At 41.4% G+C, this 16,742-nt stretch overlaps 1 protein-coding gene across 1 annotated transcript in view; it reads left to right on the top strand.

Annotated features, from left to right (window-relative positions):
* LOC121638804 (noelin-2-like) overlaps positions 1-15,288 on the top strand; it is a 37,286-nt gene extending 21,998 nt beyond the window's left edge. Inside the window, exons 6-8 of the mRNA XM_041983800.1 lie at positions 12,047-12,223; positions 13,297-13,470; positions 14,544-15,288. Coding sequence (XP_041839734.1) covers positions 12,047-12,223; positions 13,297-13,470; positions 14,544-14,864 — 672 coding nt within the window. The 3' untranslated portion in view covers positions 14,865-15,288. The remainder of the gene's footprint in view (positions 1-12,046; positions 12,224-13,296; positions 13,471-14,543) is intronic.
* The last annotated feature ends 1,454 nt before the right edge of the window (positions 15,289-16,742 follow it).

Genomic DNA, 16,742 nt, shown 5'->3' with positions numbered 1-16,742 from the left:
TAGAACTGGGTTGGAAATTTGAATAAGTTTGATTCAGCTATGTTCATTTATAAAATACTAACTCATAGAAAAATAATGCTAGGTCAGGTTTATATCTTCAGAAAATAAATGTGTTTTCCAATAACCTCTGAATGGATGGAAACAGGTTTGCAAGTAATTGTGCACTCATGATAAGTAAGTGCTGTGCACATGGTCACAAGGTTGCCATGCTCTCTTATATTTTCTCTTCTGTCTCATTCAGCCTTATTTCTAACATGACTCCTGTGTGCACCCTGTCTTTACTCACTATAAGCGTCACCCATTTCCAGCACACAGACACAAGTGAACACTCTGTTCAGGGAGTGCACATTAAGCTAGTTGTCAAGGCGACTATCTCCCAGTTGCCAGATGTGATTTATATCGCCATGGTGACCCTTGCCTGTTCCCTATTAGAGCTTCTCCTCAGTGATGAGAAGAAGCTATGCAGAGCATTGGTATCCCAGTTATTGCTTGCCCTTTCACAGTTGTTGGTGCGCTTGGTGTAGGTTATAAATAAGCTCTTACAAATGAACATTAGAATTGTGGATCTTTCTCTCTCTCTCTCACTCTCTCTCTCCCAGCACTGTATTTTAGATTTTTTTTGTGAGACACTCAGAAAATTGAAGCTTAAAAAAAAGCAGCATATGCTCTTTCTGCATGTCTCTTATATAATGCAGTGAAACTAAAAAAAAAAAAAAAAAAAAAAAAAAAAAGATGTAAACTTTTGAAATCACTTTTATCTCAATTCTTTCTTAGCTTGAAGGAGCTCCTTGGAGCTCTCCTCTAAATATAGCTATGTTTACCTTTAGTGCTTTACTGTGTTTCCTTGAGGCCTAACAGGCATAACAGGCACATCTCCTTCTTCAATAAACATGAGCATAGCTTATTTTTCAGGTCATTTCCAGGCTGCTTTTAAAAATTGCATTAAGCATTTTACAGCCACTCCTGTTCATTGTGGTTCCCCACTGGCTGCAGCTAATCACTGCTGCTTCCTGGTGTCCAACACAATATCCATTAAAAAAAAAAAAAAAAAACACACCAATAATGTAAAATATATCCAAAATCCATACATGCAAACACACACACTCAAAAATTGTATTACAATAGTTTACATTAGTCTATGCAAGTCCTCAAAAAGCAAAAATAATACTATCAAATTAAAATTAATCAATTTCATCATCATCATCACTGTATCAATATAACAATAACCGTATCAATAATATAAAACTATTTCTATTACTTGCTTGTGGTGTCAGAAAGCTGGTAGTTCTTTCACACCCCCCATTTTAGCTATTACATATCCACATGCATTTTCCAAGTTAGAAAACACATTCTCCCAAACACGAAGGGCAAGGGCATTTGAAAGCACCCTTCTTTCAACCCTTCCCGAAACCACGAAGAATGAAACACGAATTGCCCAAAACACACGGCCTTCACCAAAATCCTTTAATGCACACAAAACGGCGGAAGACGAGTTCATCTCTGCATCTCCAAAGTCAGGGGGGGTAATTGGGGTTGTCTGAACTCCCGCAGCTTGTCAGCCAAACCAACCGCCAACTTTCTTCACCCCACTAGGGGTGTCAGAACAAAAGAAAGCAGTGCGTGTCAGGGGAGATTTACTGGCACCCTTCCTGCTTCTCACTAGTGATGCGAAGTTCGACTCTTTTCACTAACCCAGGTCTTTTACTCTCAAACAGTAAAGTGAACAAATCTTGAACGAGTCATGTCGTTCATTTTTACAGCAGGTGGCGTTGTAAAAAAGTCCGCGATTCTCAGGCTGTAAATACTGAAGGCAACAAAACTACTGATAATGCCACAAGCAATTCAAACCATGTGAAAACGTAGGGAAGCAAATACACACCACAATAAAGTGATTTGTGTCCTACATCCTCCCTGCCATTGTTTAACAGCGCAACAGTGACTCGGTAGCTATCACGTGACAAATGAACAAGAGACCGAGCCGAGAGCGAACGTACTGCTGAGCTTGATACAGCTTGAGCTGTGAACGAACGAAGGAAGACCCGTTCAGAGACCGAGTTGCCTGTCACGTGACAGAGAGAAGAACTAGAGAGACCAATCCGAGAGCGAACGTACTGCTCGCCAAACAGCCTGAATGATGAACGAGAACGAGAACGTGAACGAGAACGAGAACGAGACCGTGCAGCCCGAGCTGTCTATCACAAATGCCTGAGCAGCCTGGCTGTCACGTGACAAAAGAACGAGGACCTGAGGACGGACCTGAGCGAGTCCTGAACGAATCATTTCTGTTTCCTGTCCTGACCTACTGACTGAGTTTATGCAGCTGCCTGCCATGTGGCGAGAGGAGGTACCGCATGAAAATGAACGAATCGCTCACTGAGAGGACCCGTTACTCCCGAGTCATATAAAGGATTAGTTCATACTGAACGAATCGTTCGTGACCGACACACCACTACTACCGACAGTCGAGAAGGTTTCCCTCCTTACACAATGGGTCGCCCCTAGGCCAGAGCGCCCTTACAAAAGCTGCAAAAACAGAAGGTTCAGCAAACACCATAAATCTTTCCCCACAAGCTTCCAACAGAGCCATCTCGACTTTCGGGTGCCAGCTTCCGAAACACAGAGAATGAAACTCGAACTCAGCATGAGACCTGCCCTGCGGTCTCCACAGGAAGCAGCTGAAAAGAAGCACTTCAAAGTAAGAGATGAAACTTATCCTCATCTACACCCAGAACAACATCATCGGCTGGTTTCGCAACAATGTAAGGAGCTGAGAGGTTCGTCAGTCAGTCTGCATGTGTCATCTATCTTCAAGCCGAACAAGAAGTATTGGATTGAACATGCCTTCACTGCAGACGGCCTGAGTTTTACTGAACACACGTATCCAGTGGCAGCTCTCCAGAAACGGTATGAGCATCTCAAAGGACTTCCTTTGCCGCCGATCCACAGAGCTCAACCACTTCTCCTCATTGGCTCAGATATGCCGCACCTCCTCACTCCGACTCAGCCGGTTAAAGCAGGACTATCAGGTGGTCCAGTAGCCATTTGTACAAGGCTAGGTTGGTCTCTACAAGGTCCTACGGACATCATTCCAGCTTCCTCTCACCAGCCTTCCTGTCTGCACATCGCCACTGAGTCTTCATACACGGAGCTTCTAAAGAATGTGGAACGCCTTTGGCACATCGACACACTTCCATATGTTAGTGAGAAAACTGCATCTCGTTCTAAGCAAGACCAGCAGGCGCTGACACTTCTTCAGTCAGCTTCCGAACTTGTCACTGTCGATGGAGTCCAACGCTACGCAACTCCACTCTTACGTCGCCAACCAGTCGTCACACTACAGGCTCAGCAAGATGCAGTGTTACCCAATCTACGCAGCACTGAACGCAGATTGGTTAAGGACAGTACTCGAGCAGCTTCGTACAGGAAGGAGATTGACAAACTCGTCCAGTCTGACTACGTTACTGAAATCTCTGCAGAGGAGGCATCAGAATCAGCAGAGTCGTGGTTTGTACCTCATCATATGGTACACCACAACGGAAAGAACAGAGTAGTCTTCAACTGTTCATTCTCCTTCAACGGTCTCTCCCTCAATGACCAGCTCCTGCCTGGACCCACCTTAGGTCCAACCATGATTGGAGTTCTGATGCGTTTCCGCTGTCATGCTGTGGCCATAAGTGGCGATATCAAGTCTATGTTCCACCAGATCCGCTTACTGCCAAATGACAAACCACTACTTCGATTTCTGTGGCGGGACATACAGAGGACATCAGCACCACGCATCTTCCAGTGGGAAGTGTTACCGTTTGGAACGACGTGCAGCCCCTGCTGCGCTGTTTATGCGCTGCAGCAGCACGTCAGGGACCACGAACCACCAGACTCTCCGCTCATCCGGGTGGTTGAGAACTCGTTCTATGTCGACAATTGCCTCCACAGTGTGAGTAAAGCTGAAGATGCTAAGGCCCTGATCGACAATCTACGAGCTCTTCTAAGTAAGGGAGGCTTTGATATCCGGCAGTGGGCTTGCAATGTGCCGGAAGTAGTCGAACACTTACCTCCGGAGGCACAGTCAGCTAGCAGTGAGCTATGGCTATCCAAAGCTAGTGACAACCTCAATGAGCCCACACTTGGACTATGCTGGGACTGTTTGACTGACACCTTAAGCTACAAGCCTAGCCATCCTGAACCAGCAGATGCCACTCTCCGACATGTTTACAGTGTTCTGGCAAAACTCTATGACCCTTTGGGCTACATTGTTCCTTTCACGACGAGATGCAAAGTGTTGATCCAGGACATGTGGAAGTCCAACATTGGCTGGGATGATAAGATCCACCCTGCTGAGCTTCTGGAAAAATGGATGAGCTGGGTGCAGGAAATTCCCATTCTGCAACACCTCACGCTGCCTCGTTCTTACACACCAGCCGCAGTTAACAGCGCCACGGCAACCAGTCGTATCCACATATTCTGCGATGCCTCGGAACGAGCGTACGGGTCAGTTGCTTACCTGCAGACAGTAGATGACAACCAGCATGTCTATGTCGCCTTTGTGATTGCCAGATCCAGAGTGGCGCCGCGAAAGCAGCTGTCTATCCCACGCTTGGAGCTCAGTGCCGCACTAACAGGCGCACAACTGGCCAAAGTAATCGAGACCGAGCTTGAAATACCTCCAGAGCTCATTACTCTTTGGTCAGACTCCACAACCGTGTTACACTGGATTAAGTCAGAATCCAGCCGCTTCAAAGTGTTTGTGGGGACACGTGTTGGGGAAATCCAGAACCTGACCGATCCCACACAATGGAGATATGTTGACACGCTGAGCAATCCAGCGGACGATATTACACGCGGGCTTTCTCTACAGGACATGGTCCGTGATCATCGCTGGAACAAAGGTCCACCTTTCCTCTACCTGCCTGATAGGGAGTGGCCCGCTATTCCCACATCTGACACTGAGCCAGACATCGCAGAATCAAGAAAGTCTGCTTTCGTTGGAGCCACTTCCTGCTCCTTTCCAAGTCATCTGCCTGACCCCGGCACTTTCTCCACCTGGAAAGACCTTCTGCGGGAGACAGCTCGCTCCCTTCACGGGGCGGCTGATGACAATGCTACACTGACCAATTCAGCGGCTGACCATCTGCAAGCAGAGAAACTGATGTTACAGAGGGTTCAGAATGACTGTTTTGCTGAAGAACAGAGAGCTCTCATGGCTGGACATGCTCTACCTTCAGACAGTCGGCTTCTATCCCTGTCACCAGAATATGATGGAGCCACAAAGCTACTCAGAGTTGGAAGGTTGCGGCATGCTGAAGGACTAGCTCTGGACACCATCCACCCTGTCATCCTAGACCCAAGCCACCCGGTGACAAAGCTTATTATAAAAGACATTGATGAGTCGCTACTGCACCCTGGGCCAGAAAGAGTCCTTGCTGAGCTCAGACGCCGGTTTTGGGTCCTGCGGGGCAGAGAGGCCATTCGGAAACACCAGCATTCATGTCTGGAGTGTCAACGATGGAAAGCAAAACCTGCTATACCAAAGATGGCCGATTACCCCCCTGCTCGACTTCGGCGCCATAAGCCACCGTTTTATTCAACCGGAGTCGACTGCTTTGGACCTTTCCAAGTGAGGATTGGTCGCCGTACTGAAAAAAGGTGGGGCATCATCTATAAGTGCATGACAACTCGCTCAGTGCATCTGGAACTGCTGGAGAGCCTTGACTCAGATGCTTTCCTGTTATCACTGAGAAGGTTCATCTCCAGACGTGGCAAACCTTACGAACTCCTTTTGGATAATGGCACCAACTTCGTTGGGGGAGAGAGGGAGTTGCGTGAGGCAGTTGCTGCCATGGCGCCTGAGTTGAGGGACCAACTTGCAGAGCAACAGATATCCTTTCAGTTTAATCCCCCAGGTGCACCGCACTTTGGGGGCACATGGGAAAGGGAAGTAAAATCCATTAAGACTGCTCTGCGTGTTGTGCTCAAAGACCAGACTGTTCCTGAACCGGTTCTGCTTACCACCCTGGTGGAGATCGAAGGCATAATGAATGCAAAACCTCTTGGCTACCTGTCTGCTGACGCCTCTGATCCAGACCCAGTCACGCCTAACCTCCTCCTAATGGGCCGTCATGACTCATCACTTCCTCAAGCAATCTATGACCCCAGTGATCTTGGAAGAAGGCGCTGGAGGCACAGCCAAGCCATCGCTGATCACTTCTGGTCATCGTTCACTAGTCATTATCTGCCAGCTCTGCAAGAGCGCAGCAAGTGGAAAACGGACCATGGTCAGACACCCTCAGCAGGTGATGTTGTCTTAATAGTGGATCCTCAACTCCCTCGAGCATCATGGCCTGTTGGCCGTATTTCTCAGACACATCCAGGACGAGACGGACGGGTCCGCACTGCGACTGTTCAAGTAAAGGACCGCACGTATGTTCGTCCTGTTGCCCGACTCATACTACTTCCAGCATTCGACGACGAGGATGAAGAAGAGCCCTCAAAATAGGCTTTCTGTGACTCTTTCAACTGCCATGCGGACAGTTGGGGGCGGCCTTGTCTGAAAGCCTATTCGTCTAAAGCCGTGACTAACGAAGTGTACCTGAAAGCCCCATCACGTGAACTGTGCCTGAAGAGTGCATGCAGGGCACCTCCGTTGTGACATGCGGGTATTATGAGAGCAGACACGGAGGAAAACCGTTCTTTGTTTGTGTGCGTTTTATGAACAACAAGTAAGTTGTATGTTACATGTTTTGGACTTTACATGACTATTTGTAATGCTATTTGTTAACTTTACTTTAGTCTTTTCCCTAAATTTCTTATTGATTAATAAGAGGCTGTATCTTGCTAGCTTGTGAAACGTGCTCACTGTGTACAATGTGTAGCTTGCTAAAGTAAGCTAATCCCTATTTGTTGTGTATTTGTACACATTTAGTGTATAACTGTTTATATTTACCGTGTTCACTAGCTTGGAAACTGCACTCCTGTAGTAGTTATGTTTGTTGATTAATGAAGAATTATAGGGTGATTTGAGGAGGCATTTCTTGTAGTAATGCCAGTTCTGTATTGTTTCAAAGCAATTTATCATCAGTCACACAAGTTATTCACATTATTAACAAGTGTTATTACTTGCTCATTTGTTTATTAGCTAACAATATTCTAATTGTATTATCCTGTTTATCTTTCTGTTTAGACCACACACACATACACGCTCATCAACAAGCAGTCTTATACTTAAGCATCTAACCTGCCAGAACCAACCTGTATCTGCTGCAATTGATGACCAGAATAATAAAGCTGATGAAGGATTCTCTGGCCGGAATCTGTCCATTGTGTTCTCATCCCAAAGTGAATCATTAATCCATATTTTACAATGGTCTTATATGTACATTCCTAAGCCTGAGAAGCCCGATGTCTCTGGTGGTTTATTAAGGGACATGCAGGTTGTATGAGTAAGGTATTTTAATGCCAAATCATGTTTTTATCCTCTAAAAACCCCCCAGATATTTTATTTCTAAACCCACTGGCAAAAGGACAATTTGAAAATGAGTAAGAAAAAGAGAGAGAGAGAGAAAGAGAGAGAGATACGCTTATCACAGAATTAGATGGTGATATAAATAAATAAAAATAAAAATAAATAAACAAAAAAAAAAAAAAAAAAAAAAAAGGGACAACAGTCTTCTGCAGGACTGGAACTCTGGTTTCTAAGATAAAGGATGAGTAAACTGAACATCCTGAGCTGTGCTGTGTTAGTTACTGAAAAAAGTAAGTTGTTACAGTTACTTGTTACTTCATTCAAAATGTAATTTAGTTACTTTTGTTGATTACTTACACCAAAAAAGACATTATCACTGATTCTCTGTCAAGTGAAGATATGCACATATGTGTGTAGGACGGTAACCAAAGAAACAGTTTTCCTGAAAAAAGAAAAGTGTCACTGTGGACAGCTGTGAGAGAAACAGGGGGACTTCACAAAGGGAGCAGAGGAAGCCTGAGTAAGCAACTGCACTGGCGAAAACAAGTCAAAAACCTGCAACCCGTGACTGACGATATTTACAATCAACTTCACAAGAAATAATCCCACCTTTGCAACACTCCCCATGTGGTTCTGCATCACTGCTGTAAACAGGAAGAAGCTCACAGCTGCTGGCCGAAATGTATTAATTTAGATAGGAACGGACAAACGCACCATAGAGTAACAGTAACCGAGTTACTTAATTTAAAGAGTAATGAATTACAATATTAGTTAAGTAACAGTGTTACGGTAATGCGTTAGTAATAATTTGTTTTCTAGTAACCCATCACTACCCAACACAGATCCAGATCTCTTAATACGTACTTGTTTGTTCCTTGACAAAGTTGACATCACACATGTCAAAAATAAATACATATAAAATATAATGAATTGCACAGGAAGAAGTGGTTACAATGCCAGAGGACACATGCATGGACTATGGTATGAGCTCAGTGCAGATTTAAAGTAGACCCATAAGTGCAGCTGTCTCAAAGTAAATTAGGAGCTGGATTTTTTTTAGGTGGGGCTGTTATTTTCTCTGTTTTCTGTTAGCTATTCGATCACTGGCTCATGTGTTTAGGCCCACCTGACTGTAAGGTAAATGCCATCACTGCCATTGGTGTGTGCATTTTAATGAGTCAGTGAGAAGTTACAGGGTTCTCTGTGTAACTGGGTATAGTTCTGCGTTGGGCTGGTTATGATGCTGTGACACAGTCTGATCCCTTGGAGAAGCAATCTCCTTTTATTCTCTCTTGACAATAACAGTGACAAAGAAAAATCAGCATGCCACCCGGTCTAGTTCCTCTTCGGACAATTACACTGAAGGGGTCCAATGCTACACAATGACAATATACATGCGCTTCACATAATGCAAACCTGTATTTATCTGCATACTAGACAAAGAAAAACCAACATGTAAATATGCTGCTCGCTTCAGTTCTCATGCAAATAAAACAGGTGTAAAGAAATGGAATGAAAATTACTGTGATTCTCTAATGCAAATTCCTTTTAACACTTTTTTTTTGAATGTGTAATTAACGCCTGCTCTGTCTGCTTAGTTTGATGCAGAAATACTGTTGTGGTTCTGAAGCATGAATTGACCCAAAATGTGTCTTTTACATGGACAGTTTAGCTTTAAAGCTCTGTAAGATGGTTCTCCGGACAGGACTAAGGTCATTTTTGTCTGATGGACAGCTTCCAGCAGAAATGTCCTGATTATTCTACAATCAGCAATTTTTCAACGGCTGATATGGATAAAATAAAGAAGTGGGAAATCATGCTAGAACACTGCAGGGTATTTACTATTTTTGTTGAACTTTTATTTAACCAGGTTAAAAATCCCATTGAGATCGAGATCTCTTTTCCAAGGGAGAACTGGTATACTCCGGTTTATATCATGCTTGTTTCTAAATGAAGGCGAGTCTGTCAGAAGTGGTATGAGAGAAAGTATGTGTGCGTGCGTACGTATCTGTATATGTATATAATGTCATTCAAACTCAAGTGGGTAAATGTAACAAAAGCAAGAAACGAAATCATATATGTGCAGGCAGAAAACTGCTTGCAGGAGTATTAAATAAATGATAAATATCTTGTTATGGTTGATTTAGAAACAGATAAATAATCAGCGATTACTATGTGATTCATTTTAAATGACTGAGAGCCCTAAAAAGAATATGAAGTCCCATGTCATGGATCATGAATTTTGCTTCAGATTTTTATTCCTGTTATAGTCTGTAACTATTTCATTGTATCTGTTCTTGGTTGTCTTTTTTTCCTGTTTTACTTTATATAGTTCATTCCCTTGTGTATTACATTCTGTTTACTTCCTGGTCTTTACACAGCTGGTTTCATTTGCTAATTTGCTTCACCTCCTCCTTGTTTAGTTAGTTCACCTCAGTGTATAAATAACCCTTGGTCTCATTTGTTCTCTAGCAGATTGTCATTATTTCTCCATTGTGGTCCCTCTTGTATTACTCTGCCTCTTAGTTTTATTTTTCAAACCTTGTGTTACATTTTAGTTATCCTGCCTGTACAGTGCCTTGAATTATCTTCATTAAACCATTGATCCTTACAAGTTAATACCAGCAGGAGAATATTGCATGAGGTTTTGGGGGGCACTAGCCAAACATTCAGTTGTGTTGCTTATTACACAGAAGCTCAATTCTAACAAGTTATACCTCATTTTAAAGGTGACCAACCAGGTTTTCTAACAATATATGAGACAACACTCACTGTTATTGCTAAAGGGGATAAATAATCAACTAAAAACTTTCTTACTTTTGTGCTAAGTTTATCTATCTATGTGTCACCGTTCTGGATGGTAGAAGGTTTGGAAGAAGCAGAAAAGGAAAGATCCACAGTATGATGTAAAAAACTTAAGAAATGCCAATAAACTCCACACACGGTCATTTATGTAACATTACTTATTTATCAACGTCTGAAGCCTGTTTATATGAAGTAAATGATGCATTCAAATGTAAGAAGATTACAGCTGCCAGAAAACAAATGGATTGCTCTTTCTTAGAAACCCAGTTTAAGGCGAATTAAAATGGAGAAAGCTTAATCAGTGTTTAGGAAAGAGAAGAGGTAGTAAAGACAGAGCTGGAGGGAGAATGCTGGAGAGAAGGCAATCAGTCCATTCATTGTCTTCCCAAACCAAGCTGAGTCTCAATTAAACTGAGTTATTAAAGGCCCTCAACATAACTGCAATCAGTAACCTTTGTCTGAGGGTCTGTAATTTAGCTTTAATTTTGAATATTGCTTTTTTTTCACATTAGCTGTATTAAAAAATGGTGCTGGGTCTGTAAGAGATTATTTTCTTGTTAAATTAATCTACTTCCTCTTTTCTGTCTGCACTGTTTTTCTTTCTTTGCATGGAGAATAACAAGCATCTTTTTTCATAAACAATGATTTCTTCTCCCAGAGCTCTCTACTCCTTTCTTTCATGTATTTCACCTCTCGTCCCTCTCTGGGAAATTAATCCTCCACGCTGTCGACACTCAATTTTCCTCCCATCTTGTTGCTTCTTCACCCTCATCTTCTCTGTTCGTTTGTTTCACTACTGATCTCTCACCCTCGCTCTCCTTCCTCTTCTGTCATGTATTTACACCTCCTCTCATTATTTTCAGATCATCTGGTTTTATTTTTCATCAGGCAGTTTTATAAATTTGGGGCAGCCTAATTGAAGAGGTTAGAGAAGGTGGACATCAATTCTCCATTACCTGTTATCTCAATGTGTCTTATAAACTGCAGAAATTTACAGCGTTTAATCCTCTCATATGCCATCACTGGTATCATCATTACGAAAGAGATAGTCATTATTCTGAAGTTGAGATAAGCTCTCATTTTGTCTAATCCTCAGATACCATTAAGCAGCGTAAGAGCAGGAGCAAAAGATTATGATAGGATCCCCATTAGCTGATGCAGAACATCAGGGAAAATCCATAGCAATTAAACAGCAAACAGAGATAAACAAACACAGTCCCCCTCATTTGTTGTTTGTGACTTTAGATTTTACTAGCTTTTAATTAATCTTCTTTTCTGAGAGAAACCTCTTTGATGATGACAATTTACCAATGTGTCTTGGATTTGCTTGGGTTGAGTGTAACCACATAGTAGGACAATCTTGTCTTTTCTAAAAGGGTTCTTTGTTTTTATATTTTATATTATATGAGATTAAGGAGAAGCAATTCATGGAATCCTCTAAACCTTTGCACACTATAGGTATCTGTGTCACGTTGGCTAATTTTGAAGAGGTGTATACTGTATGCTTGTCGAGATTGTTCAGGTGAGGGGGTTTTCATCTGGTTGTAATGCTGCTACTATTTGCCCTTGATTTGATGTATTTCTTGTTAGTTTGTGGTGACCAACAAAGACAGAGTCTGAGAACATCATGTGATTATCTAATCAAGTTGCCAGTGAGCAAGAGGTGACTATGATGGATCGCTCTGGAAATTAATCTCATTTTGTTGCTCGATGGGAGTTAATTTTACAGGCTGGATGTAGCGGTGAGATGAGCAGTCTCATTTCCTGTCCTTCCTCTATCAGGTGTGGTCCATGGACGGCTACTACAAGGGCAGGCGTGTGTTGGAATACAGGACCATGGGGGACTTTACAAAGGGCCAGAACTTTGTACAGCACCTGCTGCCCCATCCATGGGCAGGAACTGGCCACGTGGTCTACAACGGCTCACTGTATTACAACAAGCACCAGAGCAACATCCTGGTAGGAGACTGGCATGAGAAAACTGAAAGCTGTTTCATACTTGAGAAACACTACGTCACTACTATCTGGTAAAATGATGCCATTTAGACAAAAACAATTACATTTTTTTTATTCAGGGCTTTTGTACTCAGTTTTTTTTACCTGTTGATCAACTGTGACATGTTCTTTCAGCTGTTTATTTCAAATACTTCCAACTTCTCTAAACTTTAGTTGCCCGTCTCATTTTTGTTTTGAGACATGCCTTCAAATTCAAGTTTAAGGTAGCATTTTTTCATGAAACAGTAAAATGTGTCATTTTAAACATTTGAAATCTTCTCAATGTTTTAATTAAATAAAATATTTGCTTATAAAATTTACAAATCTTTGCATTTTGTTTTAATAGACATTTCTGACAGCGATCCAGTTCTTTTGGAACAGGAGTTGTAAGATGGTTTCCAGATTATGATGTTTAGGGGTGTGTATAATAATGAGATTAAGATCTATTGATACATATCTGCATAATGTGACTAAGATCAGAATACTCATCATAACTTAATTTGTTTATTTATTCAGATAATTATGTTCATAGACATGGCAGTCTCAAAGTAAGGGGTTGTTATCTCTAAAGGGTTATTATTTAAAGATTTCTGTGCATATAGATATACACAGAATCCTGACCATCTTTTCTGTCCACTCTGAGTGAGATGACAATATGCAGTATAACCATGAACCCTGAAGAGAGGAGCCCTCTGAATTTTCCCCCTTAATTTATATTGAGTACTGTGGGGCAAGAAAAAAAGGAGAGTTTAGATATTGATGCTATTTTCTTATTTATTAACACAATCTGTCAGATTCCTTTAAAAGCTGATCATTGGACAAATTAACCCCCTGATACTGTGTGTCTGTCATTTAATGCGACTTGACAAAGTCTAGTCTATTACAGAGAAGTAATACGGTGCATGTTTGGGTGATAACGACATGGCCAGTCGCCATCATTTTAATGGAAAATAGTGCATGTCATAATGGGGCTTTACTTTTCGATGATCTAATGATCATGCAGATAGATATTGTACATGTGTGTATGTGTCTTATAGGTTCAGTACCATTTCCGCTCTCGCAGTGTACTGCTGCAGCGCAGCCTTAGTGGAGCTGGATACAACAACACTTTCCCTTACAGCTGGGGAGGATCCTCTGACATTGACCTCATGGCTGATGAGACAGGACTCTGGGCTGTCTACACCTCTATCCCCAATGCAGGCAACATAATGGTAAAACCTGCTTCTGTGTTATCCTGCATCCTTATCAGTATTATTAGTGACTTAATTTCAGCATTGTACTTTTTAAAAATCTAAACTCAAATGTTTTTTTTCAGGATGTTCTGCTGTAAGCAGTTTTTTTTCACCTACTCTCCTTTAAAAATCAGTTTAAAGAGTAACAGACTTAGGGCTGCAAAGATTAATGCAATCTGTCATGAACACGTATATTGATGTTTTTCAGATTTTAACATTTTCTGGTTTTAATTTGCAGCATCTAGCCAATTTCCTCTGTTACTGTACACTTGATAAAACTCCCAAACACCTTCCATTCTACAGATACTATACGCTGATCAGCCGCAGTATTAATATCACCTGCTTAATCAAATCTACATCCCCCCTCAGGCTGCCAAAAACCACTGAATTTTCACGGCATGGATGAGGTGCCCTGGGAGGGTTTTGTGTTATCTGGTATGAGATGCTGAGATGGCAGCGTTTTTTTCTTGTGGGTTGTGGGATGGAGATGAAAAGGATCAGGCCTCTTCCTTGGATGGGAATTCAAAGAGTTTAGGAGGTTAGGTCACCCTAACAATTTCTTCATTTCATTTCCAAGCCCGTTTTGTAGAGTGTGGGATGTCCTGTCTATCTGCAGAGTCTTTGTCCATTTTTTGGCTTAGTGTTACATGCTAAAGTAACATCCATAAGGATGCCAAGACCCAAGGTTTCCCAGCAGGACAATGCTGTTTATAAAAATCATCAATATTCCCTTCACTTACCAGGGCTTTTAATATTGTTGTATATAAAGTTGCCCAACATGTCACCGTGGGCAATTGAAAAAAAAAGCAGTACTTCATTTCACTATGTTTTTAGTTCCTGTTTATTACTGCAGGCAACAAATAGTACAAGTGCAGGCCAGAGGTTTGTTCTCTTTTAATTCAAACACAAAAACACGAGGAGACAAACAAGAAATATCACCATGGCAACGGAACACTGCTCTGTTTTTAAGGGCTCATTTGATGCTGTGTGAACTGATCTAGCTATCCTTTCCCTTCCCACCAACCCCACCCCACCTCCCACTCTGTCTCCAGGTGAGTCGTTTGGACCCTCGTTCACTGGAAGTCCTCCAGAGCTGGGACACAGGGTTTCCTAAGCGCAGTGCAGGGGAAGCTTTCATGATCTGTGGCACGCTATATGTCACTAACTCTCACCTGGCTGGAGCCAAGGTCCACTTTGCCTATCACACCAACACCTCCACGTACGAGTACACTGACATTCCTTTCCATAACCAGTACTCCCACATCAGCATGATGGACTACAACCCCAGAGAGAGAGCGCTATACACCTGGAACAATGGTCACCAGGTGCTTTATAACATCACACTGTTTCATGTCATACGAAGTGATGGCTAGAACGTCACATAGGAGGTGGTAAGATTTACCTTTCTAAAGGATACTGCCAGTTGTTACATACACACACTCTCACACTGACAATGACTATTCATGTCAGCAAGAAATGGCTATTGTCTGTTTGAATTTGAGTGACTTCAGAGAATATTTATCACAGCAGAGACGCAAATAGAAAGTTGGAAGTTAAAAAATTTGACCTTATTCTTATTTTTTTTCTGTTTTATTCCACTTATATATCAAGAAGTGACTTTGAAAGCGGAGGTGGAATAGTCAAAAACAAGAAAACAGATTGTGAACTGAACTGCACCTCACTTCAGAAGTCAATGCTGTGACGATGGCCCTGAAGAAGATATTTTGGGTTTGTGATGTGATTGTGATGTTCTGTCAGCATGATTGTTTATTCAATAAACTTTATTGTCAAACTTTACTAAGACGTTTGTCTTCTCTGTTGTAAAACAGGTAAAATGAAGGTACAAGTTTGATTGTGTGTGTATGAGCATCTGCATCATGTGTTCATGATAGCTGAAAATGTAATCTCTCTTTTGACCTCCACACCACTGTGGTCGACAATGAAACCACACAAACATAAAAATGTGTCAGTGTTGGCAGCAATACCTCACTCAGTACTTCCAATACGCTATGTGAGTCAGTTTGATTTATGGGCCGTCAGGTATAGAGGGGAATGAATAAGACAATAAGGAGGAAGAATACATAGAATAAATGGGCATTGTTATCAACACACTCAAGCTTAGAAGCCTTTAGTCCAGCTTTTCTTTGGGCACATTATCTTGTCATTGGAAGCTGGTGAATAAGAGTAATAATAGGTATAATTAGGATTTTATTGATACTAATGGTGCTTGTCAAAATAGATAATTAAACTAATGTTGATGCTAATCTGTATAGTTTAGAGCAAAAGATAAAGACATGACATATAAATATGGGAAAAGATTAAAAAGTTATTAAATATTAGACCTGAAATCCAGATTAAAATGTCTGACTAATGCCTCTTATGTCATTTGTTGTGTAATTATCGTTGTTATTTTGGAACAAAAAGCTATTGAGGAGCACAGCTAAAGCTGAAGAATAACCTCAGACACTGTAGCTCCCTGTTGGGTGTTTATCTTAAGTTCATCATTTTATCAAAAGTCTTGTGTTCCTGGGTGCACGTTGGAATTCTTCCAGTTTTTGGGTAATCTTTACCATACTTCATACATACATTTCATATCCACTGGACATGAAATGTAGTAACTACAAACCCAGCCCGTAACCCTACCATCATCAGATAAGGACAGCAACTAAGTAATAGATCAATAGTAAGAGATGGAGGATGATAAAGGACCACAGAATGTGGATCCCATTATGGAAACATTACAAATGGCCATTTGGTTGCTATGGTGAATGTGATTATTTTGTGTCTATCTACCTGAAGTACAGTACAGCATTTATAAAATGGGTAGAAAACATTCTCTATTTATTTACCAAAAGCTCTTTTCATATTTGAGAAAAAATTATTAACGTTTTATATTAAGATTGGCACAAAAATGGTCGTTTTTCAGTCTGTATCGTCTTCTTTGGTCTGTTTTACTGAGATTGCTGCCTCTGGAGAGAACAGGTGTGAACCTGCTGCACCAGCTTCCTGCATTTCCAACAACAATAATTAGGTAATTATGAACACAGCAAGTCCATAATCTGATCATTATGGCAATCATGCGTTATGAGTCCTCTTAACATTTTTATTATTCTAGGTTTTAAAGAAAAGAAGCATTGTGTAAAATATATACCTACTGTCTCCTCATGCAGTGATGCACTCATTCACAATGCAATTTAAAAGAAATAAAATTGAACTAAACAAAACAAAATGTAAATAACAGTATTTTATCT

Source organism: Melanotaenia boesemani, chromosome 4 (assembly GCF_017639745.1).
Source record: "Melanotaenia boesemani isolate fMelBoe1 chromosome 4, fMelBoe1.pri, whole genome shotgun sequence".
NCBI classification, from domain to species: Eukaryota; Metazoa; Chordata; class Actinopteri; order Atheriniformes; family Melanotaeniidae; genus Melanotaenia; species Melanotaenia boesemani.
The sequence above is the reverse complement of the archived record's forward strand: the minus strand, read 5'-3'. Positions and strand labels throughout refer to the sequence as shown.